At 39.4% G+C, this 20,529-nt stretch overlaps 1 protein-coding gene across 1 annotated transcript in view; it reads right to left on the bottom strand.

Moving 5' to 3' along the window:
* TBC1D5 (TBC1 domain family member 5) overlaps positions 1 to 20,529 on the bottom strand; it is a 534,463-nt gene that overhangs the window by 144,178 nt on the left and 369,756 nt on the right. Inside the window, exon 15 of the mRNA XM_057545046.1 lies at positions 4,538 to 4,680. Coding sequence (XP_057401029.1) covers positions 4,538 to 4,680 — 143 coding nt within the window. The remainder of the gene's footprint in view (positions 1 to 4,537; positions 4,681 to 20,529) is intronic.

Raw genomic sequence — 20,529 nt, 5'->3', positions numbered from 1 at the left:
TCAGTACTGCCCTCCCATGTGTTCTGCCCGATCCTGTTCTGTGTCTTCTTCCTGCTACTCTGCCCACTCCCAATCCTCTCTGAGGAACAGCACCTTCCCCTTTGAGCCTTGCCCTCCTGACCACTGCTGCCCCTGCGACCTCCAGGGGTGATGGTGGGGGGCACCTTGCTCCCTGATTCTGTCTGCGAGCCATTGCTTCCTCTCATTCCATAAAGACCCCTCTTCCTCTGAAGGTCATACCATATATCTATACTTCCATCCTGCCCCTTCGTTAGTGTCGTGGAGGCACCAGGATGGCCGGCGAAGAGCAGGCACTCAATAAATACTGGTTGAATGATCGATGCTTTGAATAAATGATTGACTGAAAGAAGTTGTTTCCTTGGTCACTCTTCTGCATTTATGGGATGCTTCCACTGCTGGCCTCACTGTGCTTCTTCTATACCTTCTCCTATCATGATTCTCGATGAAGTGTCCCTGGAGGACCAAACAAAAAGCCCAGCTCCTTCCCAATCCCTTGATCTCCTCAGTGACTTCCTTCCCCCTTCACTGACTTTGACCACCCTGGTCACACCGAGAACTGCTCCACGTCCTCTTGTTTGACCACAACCTCTGATGCTTTCAGCTCTCGCACGCTCCCTGTAAATCCCTTGATACTCTGATTCTGTAGCAGTCTCTTCCTGGCCACGTTTCTCTCCCTACACATCCTAAACCGCTCTCTTAAGATGTACTCAACGCCCCCCCACCTCCTGCCTCCTTTCAGCTGGACGTGGGCCTCACGTGAAGCCTGGATCGCGATCTGCCGCTTTGGGTCTTGCCCGGTGAGCGTCACCGGGTGCCACTGCCCACGTGTCTCTGCAGGCTCTTCAACAGCTCGCGGGCTCACGCTAGGTCTTGAGCAGCCACCTCCCCAGCGCTTCCCCGTCACTCCCCTCAAGCCCTGCCCTGCCCCATTCACAGCAGACAGCCTGGCCTCGTCCTTTATCAGGCACCTTCTCCTAGAAACTGGTCTACTTCTGAAACCTGCCTGGTGCCTCCTTCCACAGGACTCCCGACCTCGTGCCACTGCCTGGTCTAGGCCCTTGTTTCTTCAATTATTTCACTCAAAAAATATGTGTCAGGAGGATTACTACGCACTGGGCCCTGTTATTGATGCTGGGATACAGCTGGCAAACCAAGACAGACAAAATCCTGTCTCTCACTGGTGGGTGGAAGAGTGGGTGTGAAGAACAAATCATAAACAGTAAAAACGTCAAATAAACAGGATAATTCAACTTTTCATAAATCCTACTCACAGAACAGGAGGGAAAAACTTAGCGCTGACCCTTGAAGGAGGAACTCAGACTGGTTTGAGAAAGACATTCTCCGCCAGCTCTCCCACCTCCAGGTGCCCTGTTTCCCTCTACAGGCAGCCATCAAATCTTCTTGGTCCCCACACTGACCTCTAGTTACATCTTTCTTCCTCCCTTCCCTGTTGACTTTCTTTAAAGATTAGTCTGCACATGCTCTCTCTGCATTCTTTCTTTTTTATTTAGTTGATTTTTAGTTGAAAATGTAATGTGTACATAAAATAACAACAAAAACTGTAGAAAAGGCTATTGTAGTTCTGAGCTGTCCAGTTACCCGTCAACCTACCGTAATCCAGCTTCTGCTCCCGCAGTCCGCTGAATCCACTTCGGTAAGGTCTCCAACGACTATCCCTCCACAGGTGGATCTTTCCAGTCTTACCATACTGTACCTCAGCACTCCTGACCCCTGTTACTTCCCTCGCTCATAAAACAGCTTTGTGAGGTTACAACATAAGCTCTTCCTTCTCTGGTGCCTCTTAAATACTGATATTAAATACCTTTGCCACCTTCTCTTTCTGTAAGCACCCACCTTAGCTAGACGGACCATATAATTCTTATGATCTCTATGGGATGCCTCTGAGAGTGAAAGAAGGCAGTATGAATAACTATTACTCTTGATTAGCAAGTGTAAACTGAGACTGTTCCATATAAACTGGGATATATGGTCCCTCTGTTCTTGGGAGATCACATCCACTGTTGCGGCTTTAACGAACATGTACCTATTCACCATTTGCAAAAATAAATCTGTAGCCTTGACACTGACAGTGAGCTTTATTTTGCAATCTTCAGGTACTGATTTCTTACAGATATCTCAAATTCAGCATGGGCCAAACTCAATCATACCCATTCCCCAAACCTGCTAATCCTTCTCTTCCCTCTCCAAGTCATACAGATTACTCAGCTCTCCAAGCCGGGGCTCATGAGGGAGAACTTCCTGCTCTCTCTCACCCATTCGATTTAATCCCCAAGACATGCTGACTTCAGTTCTGAAGATTTCTTCAATCCACTGTTTTTCCCTTGGACTCTGGTCATAACTTTTTATCTGAGGTCCTTGCTCCAGTCTTGTCTGCTTCAAGTCTATTTGCACACGGCTGCCAGAGTGACCTAACACTGCCCACACTGCTGCTTTGAACCTTTCAGCAGTTTCTGGTCACCTCCAGGATAAGGACTCTCATCACGACTCATTCTCTTGACTCCTTCAGGCTCATAACCGGCTAGTCACTCTCCCTTTGCACTCTCAGGATACCAGACAGTCGTAGAGACACACATACACGACCCCCCATTAAGCTGACTCTTACTCCCTAGCTTCTCTGCTCATGCTGTTCCTTCTGCCTGGAACGCAGATCCCTTCTTTCGCTCGCCAACATCTATAGCGTGTTCTCTAGTCACACAGCCTGCCCGGAGGGGAGCTCGGTGCCCTTCCTGTGAGCTTTCATGCTGCCCATCCATACCTCGGCCACAGTTCCAGACGCGTCAGTTTGAAATCAATGACGTCAGTCTCTCCTACTAGTTGGTAAACTTCCTGAGGACAGGGGCAGTGCCCCTTAATCCTATTTTTAGGAAATCTCATCCACTGTTATGGATTTAAATAAGCAAATTTAAATAACTTGGACTTCATATTGAAATAAACAACTTCATTACTCCTGCATTTTTTCACTTGTGCCTATGTGTTTTATAAGGTCATCAGAGCAGGGATTAAAAATGTACAAAGGCTTCAGCTGCCAAAAACTGCAAGTTTTATTAAATTAATTTTTAAAAGCAGATTTTAGCACAGGAAACAGGGTGATTAAATTAAAAATATCGTTGTGACGCACCAAAGTAAGAAAAGAGTAAATATTCAAATGTTTAAGACTACAGAAAATCAGAATACATTTCGATAGTGGTTTGACTTGGAAAATTTTGTGAAAATATTATCCAAAAGCATTTTTTTAAATAAAAGCGGCTTCTCATTCCTTTTGTTTTTTATTACTTACATTTTATAAAAATCATATCATTTTTAAATGGGAGATTAGCATTAAATATTCTAAAATCTATCAACAGTATCCCTCAAATCTACCCAAACATTCTTCTCTACTTTCCAGATGTTTCCTCTTATGATTTCCATGTTCTTCTCGGTTTAGCTCTGACTCAGAAAGAAGGAACTTTTCACTTTGTATGTCAATACCCAAACTATCTGACCTTCAAGGCACAGAAGAAAACCACAAGTTTTGGATAAAATGTGGTGCTCCTGTCACTTACTCATTCAAGTAATTTGGGGGGAATTTAAAAAGTATAATCTAAAATTTAAAGAATATTATTAGTGTTACCAGAGGCATAACAACAGCATCTGGCACAACTGGCATTTAATGAACAAAGAAAGAGAACCACACAGCAATTTAACAGTCAAGATTATGAATGACTCCAAATAGTTTATGTTCTTCTGACAAAGTCCTACTTTTATGGTAGTTTTTTATTTCCTACTTCATCATCCCTTTGCGCAATCTTTCCTAATTATATTTTGGCTTACAAATCTGGTTTTGTGAACTGATTATTTTTTTGAGAAGGAAAACAATTTGAGGTATTTTGAAATTTAAAACATGCTTTGCTATTTTCTTCAAGCGGAGGATTATCGGACCATTCCAAAGGGTTAGGCACTGGCTTTCCAGCTCAGCAAGCACCCTAAGGTAGATCTGATGAGGTGGGAATACATCTGCCATTTGGCACTCCACCGAGAAGTACATTTGGCCAAAATATAACTGAGAAGAAGTTAAAATATCTTTAAATGTAATATTTAATTTTTATTGGCAAGTTGTAGATACTATAAAAACAGCTCCAAGCTCCTGATAAATATTCCTGAATACTCCCTACCTGTCAGAAGGTGGAGCTCTAAACATATCTGAAATACTGGCTTTTTATATGTATGTTTCACAAATGTGCGTAATGACGAGGTTAAAGCAGGAGTAAAGTCTTCAGAAAAACGGTTCTGAAGAATATTTCAATTCTCTCAAGATAAAATCACCCACATCTCCCAATATGTACATGGTTAACTAACAGAAAGCATATTTAGTATGTTCCTTTGAAACGTCAATATACTGCCTACTATAAAAATGTAGGTATGGTAATTCAAAATAAAAGATAAAGTATATTTAAGAAACACAGTTTAAAAAATCAGGACCACTTAGTTGAATGTCAGCAAGGTCATTAACACTTACAAGCATCTCGGATGTAGAGTAACATGGCTATGAAGATATAATCAACCAAACTCAGGCTGAGGCCATCTGCAAACAAGGCATCCCAGACCACCAGAAGATCCTGCAGGGGGAACTCTCTTCCAAACAGCAGCCGTACCCACCGTCTGGGAAGAAACAAAACCCAAATTCAGAAAATAGTACTTTTGAGAGTAATATAAAGAGGAATCATTTTCTCCTGTGACTGTGAAAAAATTATAATTTTTAACTGATCACACTGAGCAAATATTATATATCAAAAATATAATACAGTGAAATCCAAGTTTTAATAAGCTTTCAAATGAGTTTTGTAATTTTATAACTAGGCCACAATCATTAAACTTTATTCCTATATGTATAAAACACAAGTATGATATTTGACAAGGGTAGAAATCTTTCATATGCATTAGAAATCACAAATCTCAAAAAGGCAAAGAGAAAAATGAATGTAGTTTGGTAGTTGCCTCATACGTAAGGTTATGAATTAAAAAATAACAATATTCCAAAATTTTATATCATTACTAACCTTTTTTTGTTAACTAGACTTTTGCAAACGGTCATATGACAAATTACTATAGCCAAACAGAAAACTGCGTTCTCACATTTCACTCCTATGTAAAAATATCCATTTTAAAATTAAATGTGGAAAAAACAAAAGATACCTGTTTTTGTCAAGCACAGACAGTTATTTCAAATGAAACATATAATGATACTTAATTTTTAACTTCAGAATAGATATATCTTACCAGTGAGGTTATCTTTCTAGGGGTAGTTTTCAAAACACAGGCAGTTTTATGGCCAGGAAAATGGACACGGATGCTACAGAGCAGACATAAGAAGCTAACAGGAATACTAAACAAGGTCTGTCTATAATTCTATATCATAAATAGTAACACCTCAGACTTCGAGCAAATGCTAAGCTATTTATATCTAATTCTTATAGGAAAATTCAAATAATTCACTTTGATGTATTTTTATCCATTTACTTCTAATTTTATATATATGGCTATAATTTCCTTACACAAGCCTTTCTCTAGGAACTTCAGCTAGAAATCTATGTGATTCTGGCACACAGCAAAGACTCAAAAATTCTAAATTTCTAGTACCACTAAATAGTACAGAATAGAGGAGATTCTTTAAAAATTAGTTAAGAGATATTCCCTCCTTGAAAAATTCAAAACCAAATATAACCATCTGTGAGGTTAAAGTGAGGCCAAAAAAAAAAAATTCAAATACTACTTTTTTTTTCAGGGAGTATTACATTTAAGGAGGAATCAAAAAGCTGTGACAGAATAGTGTATAATCACACATACGTATCACAGTCTATTAGGAACCATATGATCAAATATTTGAGTTCTTTTATTCATATTACCAAATTAATCAACAGAATAATTAAGCTGTATTTTCAACTTCATCTTAAATTATGTTACATCAATTTTTCAGGAAGAAATTTAATGTCTAAGTGACATTTATCCTTTAAAAAATGTTACAGTATTGCTTAGAATTTTTATCTACCGTTCAATTCTTACCTCACTGCTAACATATGAGAGGTGACTAACACAAAATATATATATATGTATATTTTGTCAAATACGCCTGTATTTATGTGGTTTAGAATGAAACATTATTTCTCCACACACTTCTAATTCTTTCAGATTACAAATGCTAATATTTACTGTTTTAAGAAGTACCAAAATATCCCTAAATTAAACAGGTTGCTCTTCTTAATTACAAACAATTAACTGGTCTTGCAAAGAGTGTCGGGGAACCAGAGAATGGGCAAAGCAAAAAGTACCTGGATTAAACCATCTGGGGGACCTGCTTAAAGGACCTTTAAACTGATAACTATATCTGCATTAGTAAGTGACTAAAATCACATAGAACATGGTTATTCAGTTATCCAAGTGACATAACTGATGAAACATTCATCAATGAAAAAAACTGATGAGGGGCTAATGTATAACATGGTGACCATAGTTGGTAACACTGTATTGTATCAGTGATACAAGGTACACTGTATACAGTATACAGTGTACACTGTACAATAGCAATACATTGTATTGCTTAGCAATACAATACAATACATACGATACAATACATTGTATCTTAGCAATACATTGTATCACTGTATTGCTAAGAAAGAAAGAACTTAAATGTTCTCACCAAAAAAAAAAGATAAATATGTGAGACCATGGCTATGTTAATTAAATAGATGGAGGAATCTTTTCATGATGTGCACATACATCAAATCACAATGACATATGCTAAATATCCTACAATTGTATGTGTCAATTATACCTCAGTAACGCTGAAAAACATAAGTAAATAAATAACTAAGAATTATCTTGGTTTGACGGATAGGCAAATTTTGGCAATTTGAAAACCGCAAATTCTGACATTTAAGCGATTCCTCCTGGTTCAAATCTGGATGCCAGTACAAAACTCAAGGATCACACCCATAAAACAATACTGTGCCCTGAATGTGGCCCCTTCCCTCCTGGAGGTTATTTTAATGCTTTCCTTATTTGAATAAGCCCATCTGGTAACTGCTGCTGCTGTTTCCAAAAAGACATTGCTTTTGCTAGGCCTTCTTACGTGTAGAGAAAATTGTTTCTGTGTGTTTTCCAGGCTATCTCCTATTGAAAGCAAAATGCCTTTTGAAAAAAGGTGACATCTATCATCTATCAAAAAAAAAAAAAAACCCCAAACTGATGAAGGTTAATACACACCACAGATGAGAATACAATGCTATCTTTTTCCCTCTTCCTTAAAGTTCAAATTCCTCTCATTTTCTTATGGACAATCACATCTTTGGTTTCATCACAGATAATGCACTGAAAACAAAGGAGCCTACTTTTCAGAAATAATCTATATTCCTATTATTTCTATAAAAAAATGCCCAGTTATTGCCCAAACCCCTTCTCTTGCAACTTTCCTGCCATTTGGGGTTGTGTTAGCTTAGCTTCAAAAACGACCCTGCAGATACATATGTGCAGCAGTTGCCACCGCAGAGCTGTCAGGAGTGGGGACTGCACACACCTAGCAATCTACAGTGAATAAAACATGCCTTCAAAACCACACAGAATGTACGTCTTCAGTACTTTCATATTTAATGTGTAATCTGTGATGTACCGCTTTATAAATATTTTACATTGCTTTATTTTTGAAGTTTCACCTTGCCAAGTACACTGGTAAATAATTCCAGGGCAAGGACCAAAGTGTGTGTGTGTGTGTGTGTGTGTGTGTGTGTGTATGTGTGTGTGTGAGAGAGAGAGAGAGAGAGAAAGAGACAGAGACACAGAGGGAAATAGAGAGACAGAGAGATAGAGCGTGAGCCAGAAAGTTCTCTGTCAAGAGCTCTGTACACTTTGCGAAGTGCTTTACGTGTTTACCAAGGTCTTGTTAAACTCACTGTAAAGCCACCTGTCACACTACTGACAAGCAAAGGTGGCTAAATTGGAAATACAGGAATTCATCTGGTTAATGGCAGCATAAAAATAATTCAGGAAGTGGAAAAAGATCCAGAAACACGGAAGGAAAAAATTCATTAATAGGTGCCTAGCATGTTTCTTTTATATAAAACTGTTAATAAGCTGTACATGCAAGGATATTACATTAAAGCAAAATATAGTTTCCTCTATTTTATCTGCAATTATAGGAAAATTAAGGCCAAATTCTCAAAATATTTAAGGCGTACACTGTATGACTAATGGAACGCTTTGGGACCAACAATGACCTTATCAATAATTTAATCATTTTTATCCCAACTGGGTTTAGTTCATACATACATTCACCACACACAAAATTTCCTGTGCTATTTTGGGCTTTCTTCATTGAGCTTAAAAACCAAGAAAAAAATCAGTTCTTTATGGAATGAGTTACCAATAGAAATTATTTCAGTATGCTTTTGTATTCCTAGAAAGGAAAACTTACTCTAAGAAATGAGGTCCTGCAAAGAAGTCACTCCTAAAATTAACATGCTTTTATTGCAGTTAAAAATATTTAGCAAGAGTTTAAGTTACACTTAAGGGTAGCATTAAACCTTTCTTTTACCTTCAGTTTAATTGCTTGATACTATTAATCTTGCTTTATGTATGTTACACCTGCAGATTGCAATGCTCATAACCTATACCTTGTATCACTTGTGATAATACAATAATTCATTTTTTACCAGACTTACTTAGTAATTAAAATCTACACAAACCAAAAAGACCTTCTGAAGTATTAAATTTAATAATAAACCACCCAAAGACAGGACAGTCTCTATGTCTGCACTTATGCCACTAGTCTCAGTTTTAAATTTCTGTGTAATTAAGCTGCTATCCCCTGGGGATCAGTGATTCCTGATGGTGTTATTGCTTGGTGAATGACCCATGGAAACACCAAGAGAAATACATTTTTTACTGATCAGTTTATGAAAATGACCAATTTGACTGAGGTTTATATAAACAATTTGACTGAGACTTAAATAAACATAGCCTTAATCCAACATGGCTGCAGTGGGTTATACACGCAGAAAGCAATTTATACACTAGACCTTCATTTCTTTTTTATTCTGAGATATGGGTACAGCTACCTTGGAAGAACAAGTAAAATGGAAAAGGTATACTCAATTTAATTTAACAAACACTATAGGGGCATCTTGAGTAACCTGTGATCACTGGGTAAGCATATTGGAACACAAAAGAGCAATGTTAGAGTTTTGCTTAATGATATTAATTTTATCTTTTGCTTTCTGTTCACTTGTACTTTTCAAAACTAACAGTTAATTTTTAAATAATCCATGCCTGGTAGAGAAGAAACAGAATCTAAATTCTGTGTTTGTGTCAGAGAAAAACAAAAGCAAATCAAAAGTTCCCATCTTTGTGCCTGCCACCTCCCTTGACTGAATTTAGGCTCTTCTTATACTGGGTTCCTTTGTACTCAGTTCTTTTTGAATTAATTTACCCTGAGTTTTCCTTTATGTCAACTCTGTGAAAACAGTCTTAAAATTAGAACCAAATATTGTAGTTATTATAATTAGGGTCACAAGGCATTCTCATCTTTAATTCTAACTTCTTTGGAGAGCAAAGCCACAAAAGATGGAAGCCAAAATAAATCATTTTCCCCCCCAATTTCATGTTTATTCTTCTTCTGACAGCTCTGCAGAATACATTATTGGAAGATGCTTAGCCTGTTGGCTATTTTTTCAATCTGTTTCAATTTGGTCTTCTTAAAAATATTTGGGATCTACATGTGTTACAGAAAGATCTGAATACATCAAGCCCATCAAACTCTGCTGCAAAAACAGACGGAACTGCAACTTCAAATTAGTTATTATCTTTAAGGAACTCAAATTTGCTTTCTAAGTGCTCCTTGTAATACGCAGGTTGAAGCCAGCTTGAATTTGGCTTTCTGGGAACACATGTTAACCCTAACTTAACCCCCACAGGATAAGTACACGAACTGTTAAAAGTGTATTTTTGACTTTGGGGAAAATTCTCTGTTCCTTTCAGTGGGCAGTACATAGCCCTTTATTAAGGAAGGTTTCTTATTCCAAAAATAAGTTCCTAATAATTATCACCCATTCGTACTGTAATTTATTCTCTTTGGCAAGGGTCTGAAGCTGTTTTGTCAGAACAACTATAATACACCCTTTGCAAAAATAGCCTAAATGGAAAGCAGAGCCTTGTGTATCTATGTTTTTTCAGAGGTTCAAGATGCTCTGAGAGTGTGGGGCACAGAGGATGACCATCACGTCTTGAGGCTGTATAATCCTTGAACATTCTCTCTCTCTCTCCCTCTCTCTCTCTCTCTCTCTCTCTCTCTCTCACACACACACACACACACACACACACACACACACTTCTAGAGGTAGACCTGCCATTTGGATTACAAGTATGGTATATCGAGGAGTAATTTTAGGATGTATGATTTACCAGCAAGTTCAAATAAAGCTATTGAAAGGTGGTCATACTCCAATATCGATTTAGTTGTATGAATAGGATGTGCTCTCACTGAGAATCCTATTGTACACTCCAACCAGGGTGCAGCTGGAATCATAGCCCTGACTCAAGAGAACAGGGGGGTAAAAGCTGCTAAGAAGTAATCTCTCTACCCGATCACTTACTTGGGCTCCACTACAAGTGAGCTACTGGGCATCTCCTTGAGAAAATTACTTGGAAGCCACTCCGACCTATGAATAACAAACAGCACGAAGAATTCATGGACGGTTGGCGGTCGCGTTGGGACAATTAATTTTAGGCTCTGTGAATACTAGTGTTTATTTATACTACAAACAAGTCTTACTTCTCGGAAGTCTATAAATAGGCTTTGTTCTGTCATTTTATCTTCAGGAAAGGGAGTTATGAGCAAGTCGGTTTTCTGAAAGAGCACACACAGGCTTCCTAAAAATAATTGCTCCTATCCTTCCTAATCTGAAACTCATTAAAAAACAAAACAAACCTTGTGTGACTTTATTTTTTTTTGAAATTGTCATAGGCTATTTCACATACCAATGAAATCTTAGCCTCACTGAATAACACTTATCAATTTCCTCTGCATAAATCTCCTAATACACTCATATATATTGTTGGAGGAACTAACATAAGGTATAACACTAAACTAAGAAATATCAGGATCCATGTGATTCAGGGTGGACGTAAGACCGCACGTCTGCAGACCGGTCACGTGTCATGAAGAGAGTCAGACTGAGCCCCTTCCTAAGAGGCAGCAGCGGTGCCTGGTTTCCTATGACTTCTTACCGCTTACCTGTAGCTGTAAGCACCTTCTGGGGGTGGTTTTCTCCGGCCCTCTCTTCCTTCTCCCCTTCCCCGCCATCGCACAAGGCGCCCTGACCCTGCCTAGCTGTTCGGAGGCTAGGACAAGTGCATCACTCAGGCCTGATGTTTGCAGGTTCCATATCTATTCTGTTCCCCAATCACACTGCCCAGAGATAAAGGCACTGATAAACAGATCCCAGCTAAAGGGTTAATTACCAATAGGTTGGTTTGGTTTCTCTTCCTTCTCCAGCAGATCACAAGCTCCTTGAGGTTATTTGGTGTTGGACAGAGTAGGGGAGTGAACAAATGTTTATTAAATTAATATGAATCCTCCTTCCCAGGTCAGCTCTTGTTAACCAGTGATCTTCTTGATCTTGAGCCTGCATCCTTGATCCCTCATACGTTTCCTAGCTGCTCATCTGACATTCCATTCCCCTGGGCTGCTCTCATCTCTGTAGGGATCCCTGGACACACATACTGAATAGTAAGTGATCACACCTATGAAGGAATCGATCAAGGCCTCTCTCTTGGACTTTCTCCCTTCACTTCCTGTACTCTGGCTCCCTGCTTGCCTACACCTCAGATGCTCTGCAGCTGGGGCCTGTAGTCTACTAGGACCCTGCCCTCAAAATGTGGTCCTAGGACCGGCCCCAACACTGGGGAGCTTGTTAGAAATGCAGACTCCCAGGTCCCCAATATAGTCCTACTGGATCAGACTCTTCATTTTAACCAGACCTACAGGTGATCTCTGTGTATATTAAATTTTTGGAAGCCATGGACTAGGTGACAGTTCCCTGTTTCCTACTCATTTTGGTGCCAGCGGTCAGGGCTCCTAAAATCCACCATGCATCCGCGTATAATGTTATCCTAGGAGGAGAGAAAAGGCTTAAACTATTGGATGACTCTTCTAACTAGGGTAATGGTCTCAAACTTCAGTATGCATCAGACTTGCCTGGAGGGCGTATTAAGACGCAGATTGCCAGGACCCATCCTCAGGGTCTCAGATTCTGATCCCGAGGTTCAGACGGGGCCCGAGCACGTGCGTTCTCAACTAGTTCCCTGGAGCTGCTGGTGCCACTGACCCACAGACCACAGTGTGAGGGTCACGAAACGAGCTTCTGGTTTCTGTTCACATCCCCTCTTAGTCCTGGGCGGGGGTCTTCTAATCAGCTTACGCAGTGGTTGCGTGGACCAGTGGCCATGAAACATCTAATGGCTGGGACACAAAGCACACACAGCCAAGCCTCTCTATCTCTAGTGATATCTATACTTCTTGCCCCCAGGAAAACATCACTATAAAAACACGATCCAATAAAAAGGAGAGACACAGACATTTGGGAAAGGGAGAAGGCCTCCCAAAGGTTAGGAGAAACTGGGCCACTCTGATTTTGTTTAACTCCCAGTATATTACAAGATGAAGAAATGCCAGAACAAGGCCATAAAAATCGTGACATTTTAAAAGTTAACATTTATAGGTCAATGTTTTTTAAACATAAATTTACCATGATGGTTACATACAATTGCAGTTGAAGGTAGAGCGAACGCTCTTACGTTTGAGGCCCTCTGTGTTTAGCCCTAAGTTGATGGCTCTGCTGGGTTCTCTGGTGATCGGCTCTAACAAGGTGAGAGCTGGGATGGGACAGGACATGGCCGATAAGCTAGCTGCAAGGAGGGGAGTGGCCAGTGCATACAAGGGGCAGAGAATCCCAGTGCCCCCAGGACCCAAAAGGGCACTCTCCTACTCCCCATGCAGAAGCCCTACAATACTGGGAGCCTGGCTGAATGGCCAACGATTTGGTGTTTTCTCTTCTGTGTGACCCATGAACCATTCTCACCCTGAGGTTCTGCGCTATCAGTTTGCTCAGACGGATCTGTCTCTAAAAGAAAACATGCATTTAAAATGTTTTACCTGGAAAGATAAAGAGCTAAACAGTAAGAGATGTCTATCATTACTACCAGCCCCACGATGACCTGGTAGAAGAGAGATTTCAGGATAAGGGAGTTTCCCTGGAACCTCTCAGACCTCCATGCACAGTTGAAACAAAGGAAGACCACCCAAATAAGGACAAGCGGAGGCTATTTATTCAAAGCTTGCTATAGCAAGGGAATCAGCTACCATCACTTGTGTTTGGCAAAGGATCAAAAGCAGTCACGGGAGTGAGAAAGCTTTATAGTGAATCAAAGAGAAGGTTTCAGGTCTGCCTAATTGGAGGCTATAAGGATGGCGCTGGGCTGACCAGAGGAGAAGCCTCATTTGTGATTGATTTGGGGAGCATATTAGCTTGCTCTGGTTGGTCCTGAGCTGGAAGCAGGCAAAAATAGGGGAGTTGGCAGTCACTGACCAAGTCCTGACTGTTCTGGGCTGATTTTGCTGCAGAGGTTGTGGCTTGGCTTCTTGCACAGGTCAGTGCTCTCTTGTCCTAGATTGCCCGGCCAGTGTTCACTTTCTCACTCAGTCTTTCTTTACCGACTCCAGGCTGCTCGGCCTACACCCATGCCTAGTCTAGAACCAGCTACAGTTTCAGTTTCACAACATTACTTTCTCGGGTAGTTCTGAAGCCTAAAGGGAGACAAGATTGAGAGGCAGCGGCAATGCGTGTTTTGTTTCCCTCTTTACAAAGCTTTATGGAAAGCATGAAATAGTGAAACTTAAATTCTATTCTCTATATAATTAGAGAGGAGTTGTGGACCCCTTTGAGAATTCAATCAAGTTGATGAACCCTCTCCCCTAAAATATACACACATCCACACACATACTCATGTGCAAGCCATTTCAGGAGTTTAGCTGATCCATGGACCTTAAATTAAGAAGTCATGCTCTATATTACTGTTTATTTTACTTTAGAGGTTTATATTGCTGTGGAAAGTTATACTCTACTGAAAGGAATACACAGCCTCTTTGTGCCTATTTCAAATTATCTCCTTGCATTTTAAAGGAATAGCATATCTTCTTTCTTCCTGGATTAAGTCTCTGCTACTGAGGAGCTAATCTTTGTGGCTCAGCTGCTTGAACAGCCTGTAATTCAGCCCTATATTGGAAAAGTGTCCATGATTGGCAATACTCACCTTCACTAAGCTGGAGATGGAACAGCTGGGGAGAGGGCGGTGGACAGCCTTCACTGACTTCCTTTCCTGGCTCAGGCTAGCCCTGATCTGACCATAAGTAAGGCTGCTATGAAAAACACCCAGGATCTTCATTTAACATGTATTTCCTGAAATTCAACTGTGTAGCAGGCACTGTGCTAGGCCCTAGACGGGATGAGATGCTGACGACTTTCAATCATTAACATGGAAATTATCCAAAGTAAAATTATAATTCAGTCAAAGCCCTACCAATCTGGGTTCCCACAATCACTCTGTATTTTTCTGTGCCCCCTCCCCACTAAGTGCCCCAATCAACCAGGGTATGTTCAGGGAATGCAAACTAATGGCAACATTAGCACAATATAGTTAGGAAGGTAAAAACAATTTAAAACACCACTAAATACATTTCAAAGTCAAGTATTAATTGTTTTTGGATTATCCACCATTTGGGATCATATGTGCCTTGGTTCCTGTCCATTAATGCAGATAAATGAAGAGCAGAAAGTATCTGCACGGGGCCCAGCTGACTTACAAGGGGGCAGGAGTCAGTGAGGGAGAAGGGCAGTCAACACCCCTATAGCCCAACACAAACCGTCACAGTTACCTTTCTCTAGTAATGGAAGCAAAATGGGAACAAAAGAAGGTTAAAGAGGGGTGGGCTACTCCACTTTATCCCTAGCTCCCTAGCTAACAGCTGAAGTTTAGTGCCCAAACAACTTTACAATCAACTGTGTGTGTGTGTGTGTGTGTGTGCATTTTTAAAAATTAGGGACAAATATACACCAAGCAAAAAAAAAATGCATTTTCTTATGTGTAGATTTCATAACTTATAATGATAATGGCAAATATCATGCATTTATATGACTTTTTTGATTTCTAGAAGTACTACCAAATACATGATCTAAAAATCAGCCTTAACTCTCTAAAAGTGGTATTTCTTCAAGTGGTCTGTGGAATATAGGCATTAAAATCACCTGTGGGAAAACTGCATGTTCCAGAGACAGGTGATCACTTCGTAGAGCCTCCAGTACAGAATGATGGGTCCAAACAGGCAGGGCAGGCGCCCGCATGTTACAGATGTCCCAACAGAGGCCCATGGCCCGGCCTGAGCACACCCCAGTCAAAAGCAGACTGTAGATTTAGACAATGATACTTTAGCTCCAAGCTCAGTGTTCCACCTACATTTTTATAATCCTCTGAATTCTCCTCTATAATTCCTAAAGGATACCTAATTCACATTTATATTTTAAAAACACCTCTTCACATTCATGTCTGAGTCACAAGACTAAGAATGCACGGTAACTACTCTTGCTATCTATCATCTGTGTGGTCACTAAGTTTTTCTGAGTAGAAGAAATGGAGCTTTCTGAAGGACTTATTTTGATAAATCATGATCAGCTATTTCACGAGCACTCCAGTTACATACAATACAGTGGTAATTACAGCTACAGGACCCTACAAGATTTAGAGTGCTTCCTTTCAAGGAAACTCATTAAGGAAACTATAGAGAACTAAGAACTTACAAAGAAAAATTAATTGCCACTTTTGGTCAGCCTATTTTAGAAAGACTTATGAGGTCTAGATTGTATACTGGGCTAACGGAGAGAACAGAAACTCAGTGAAGTCTGGCTTACTGAAGGCATCGTGGTACATAATACGTTCATAAATTAATCTGCTCATAAAGCAACTCACATATGAAGTACAAAAACATCCCGTAAAACACTTTAACTTTATTTTTATCAACAATACTCATTTCCTTTCCACTTCAGCTAGCAGTTACTGTGGCTGAGAGCTGGTTCTGAGAAGCTACAAATCCACGATCTCCAAGGCGGAAATGCTGCTCTGGCCACAGCCTCCTGTCTTACCAGTGTCCCCACTTCCAAAATTCTTCTATTTCCTGTGAATTACAGTGAAAACTACGTGGGGTTATTATTTTGTTAATTTTGAATAACTTTTTGCAAGGTGAAAAATAATTTTAACGCGTAACGGGACATACAGTGAGAAGTAATTTCCCTTACTATTCTTTGACCCACTCCCTCCGAATCCACCTTCCTAAGTGCAGCCAATGTGCTTCCATAACACAGAGGCACTTCTAGGTATGCATACGCCTTTTAAAAACAGACATGGGGGGCTCCCCGGGGGCTTCCCTGGTGGCGCAGTGGTTGAGAATCTGCCTGCTAATGCAGGAGACACGGGTTCGAGCCCTGGTCTGGGAAGATCCCACATGCCACGGAGCAGCTGGGCCCGTGAGCCACAGCTGCTGAGCCTGCGCGTCTGGAGCCTGTGCCCCGCAACGGGAGGGGCCGCGATAGTGAAAGGCCCGCGCACCGCGATGAAGAGCGGTCCCTGCACTGCGATGAAGAGTGGCCCCCACTTGCCGCAACTAGAGAAAGCCCTCGCACGAACCGAAGACCCAGCACAGCCAAAAATAAATAAATAAATAAATAAATAAATAAATAAATAAATAAATAAAATTAAAAAAAAAAAAAAACAGACATGGGAGGCTTCCCTGGTGGCGCAGTGGTTGAGAATCTGCCTGTCAATGCAGGGGACACGGGTTCGAGCCCTGGTCTGGGAAGATCCCACATGCCGCGGAGCAACTAGGCCCGTGAGCCACAATTATTGAGCCTGCGCGTCTGGAGCCTGTGCTCCGCAACAGGAGAGGCCGCGATGGTGAGAGGCCCGCGCACCGCGATGAAGAGTAGTCCCTGCTTGCCGCAACTAGAGAAAGCCCTCACACAGAAACGAAGACCCAACACAGCCAAAAATAAATAATAAATAAATAAATTTAAAAAGAGACATGGGAACATACTATACCATGCATTTTAAAATTTAACAATATGATTGTTAAAATGGAGAGCATTCCAAATCAGCATTTATAGAAATACTTTATCCTTTTTTGTGGTTGCACAGTATTCCACTGAGTGGACGTATCATGATTCAACCAGTTCTTTTATTTTGAGGGCATTTAGATTTCTCCCTTTGTTATTACACATGATGCTGCACTGATTATCTCTGTATGGGTCTTTGTGCTTGAAAGCACAGTATATCTTGGAAAGAAGGAAATGGTTTACTTCATGTTACCTCAACACTTTAGTTTGATTTTGCACTCTTTGATTACAGAGTAGAAGTGAATGATCTCAGGAGAAAAGGGGGCATTTGGGAACACAGTAAAACAGTGGTTTTCAAAGTGTGGTCCCTGGACCAGTAGCATCAGCACTACCTGAGAATTACTTCAAACTGCAAATTTTGGGACATTCCCCATCCATATCTACTAAACCGGAAATCCTGGCAGAATCTGAACAAGCCCTCTGGGTGATTCTGATGCAAGCTCAAGTTTGTAGCCCCTACTTAAGAGTTATATAACAGAATATAGTTCTGGGCCCAAAAGCTACCAGGGACCAAGAAAGTTTCAGTGACCTCTTTTTCCATCTCTCTCAGGCTACAGGGAGGTCTCTTTTCCCAGGCAGAAATTTTATTGTAATGTCAAATTTACCAAACTTTTTTCTTTATGGTTTATGGGTATTTGAATATTCCACCTAAGAATATAAAAATAATAATTTTATTCCAGTTTTGTTTATATCACTGATCTACCCAGAACTTATTTTGGTGCAAAAATAGAGATACAGTTTCATGGTTTACCAAATAGCTAGTTAGTTCTAAAAACTGTACTATTAAATAATCCATTATTTTTCTATTGATTTGAAATTCTACTTTTATCATACATAAAATTCCCATATGTACTGAGGGTCCTATATGTATTGACCCTTTACCAATTCCAAACTGTTATAAGTATGGTATCTTTACAACACATTTTAACAGGGGATGGGGCTAATGACAAGTTTATTCCAGAACATTCCTGGCTATACCTGAATGTATAAAATTAAAAACAAATTTTTTGTAATTAAAATTTTATTTATGTTTGCTTTTTAAATTGAGGTATAACTGACATAATATTATATTAGTTTCGAGTGTACAACACGATGGTTCAATACTTGTATATACTGCAAAATGATCACCACAATAAATCAAGTTAATATCTGTCACCATACATAGTTACAATTTTTTTCTTGAGACTAGAACTTTGAAGATCTACTCTGCTATCTACTTTTCAACATGCAATACAGTATTATTAACTATAATCACATGCTGTATGCTGCATTCCCAAGACTTATTCATTTGACAACTGGAAATTTGCACCTTTTGTAATTTATTTTTAATTTGTACATGTATATTTTATATTTTTCTATTTTATTATTTTAAACTATGTAAACCATGCAAAAATGTTTGTTACTTATTTCCCCCCCAAAGAAAGTTTGTATGTATACTAGCTTGTGTCATTTATGTTTTCTTATCAATTCATAACTTTTAGTTTTAATTCCTTCATTTTGTTTTCTTTAGATTTATTTTGCTGTTATTTTCCTCACTACTCGAGATGAATGTCTGATTCACATATTTTTATTGCTTTTTTGTTCAGTAATTTAAGAGTATCAGGCTAAGAACTTCTAAGAGTAGAGTATTGTTTTAGTCAAAATCAATAAGTTCTGATCAATATACTTTAATTATCATTATTTTCTAGAAATTACACAATTTCAATTTTGATTTCCTTTTAATACAAGAGTAAAGAGAGTTTTAATATTTTCAGTGATAGGTTTGTCTGGGGGTTGTTTTCTATTTTTGTTATTAATCTCAAGTGTTGTCATCAAAGAATACAACTTTCTACTATGTGAAATTTACTGAAACTTTTCTTTGTGGCTACTTTAAAAATAAATATTCTATGGATACATTAATTTCATTCTCTGTTTCTAGTATAGAGAGTTCCATATATATTACTTAGGTCTGACATTCAATGTGAATAGTTAGGTTCTCTACATCCCTACTTTAGAGTGAGTTGGCCTGATTTACCATGGATGAGAAGAGGTACAAGTCATTTATTACTACCGTATTTCTATGTATTTCTCCTTATATTTCCTGCAACTGTTACATTATAAATTCTGAGGGGCTTTTTTACAAGGGGGGCGTGGGGAGGTATACAATGATTAAAGAAAGCTCTTCATTATAAATTGTAACTTTTTCACAACCATAAAATGTTCTCATTTATCTCATTCAATGTTATTTGCTTTAAATTCATCTTGTCTGATATGAATATTATTATACCTCATTTTCATTTGCTTCTTTTAGTATGCCTGTGCAAATTGTTTTATTTTCAATCTGTTTCAGTTTCCTTTGCTTTAGAGGTGATTTTCTTAGAGTAGGGTTGGTTTATTTTATTTCTTAAAATAATTTCCCTTTCAGACCTTGCTGCAATAGCTGATATGACACATAAAACTGGATAAAATATATGAAACACACAGACATAAGAAAACAGGCAGCACAGCACCATGATCCCTAATGTAAGGGGGAAAAGAAAACAAGGGGATCTCTGTAACCGGTTTTCTGCCTGGAAGTACTTTTGAGAGCACATAGCAGGACGGGGAAACCCAAAGCAATGTGCATTGGTCTTGCTGGGTTGAGAAGACAGAAAGGCTGAGGGAAGTCTGCAGGATATGTTACCTTTAAAGGAGAAAGTTATACAGAGAAAGAACTTGGAGGTCTGCACCGGGGGATCACCTTAACTTTTTCGCTGAATACTAAGGTGTGCGTATGTAGGGTAAAACTCCAGTAGGCTCAGCAAAGAAAAACTATCAGAGAAAGAACTCCTACTGGGGAGTGTAAAAATTGCAAGAAGGTTTTACAAGGCTGGGAAACATCCACGTTCTGACTAAACAGGCTTGAGAGAAATTGGTGTATACACAGGGAATCCAGTGGAAATCCCCAAAGTGCTATGTCTTAGTAGTAGGGTTAAATTGGCCCTTGGGTAGAGGATACATTAGAACCATACTTAAAAAAAAGTCTAAAAACAAGTATCAAAAAGATCAAGATGATCCAAAAGTAATTTAACAGACTGCCAAAAGTAAACTCAACATTCCTCTAAAGGAAGACCACAAAATTCAGAAATTCAGCAACATAACATTCAAAGTGCACAGCATTAAAAAAACCCACAAATGATGAGAAAAAAATAGCAAAATGTGACATACAACTAAACATACCAGAAAGGAATAAGACCAGTTTTACACAAATTCTTCCTAAAAA

This window comes from Balaenoptera acutorostrata, chromosome 4 (assembly GCF_949987535.1).
Source record: "Balaenoptera acutorostrata chromosome 4, mBalAcu1.1, whole genome shotgun sequence".
Lineage (NCBI taxonomy): Eukaryota > Metazoa > Chordata > Mammalia > Artiodactyla > Balaenopteridae > Balaenoptera > Balaenoptera acutorostrata.
This window is presented reverse-complemented; position numbering and strand designations above follow the sequence as displayed.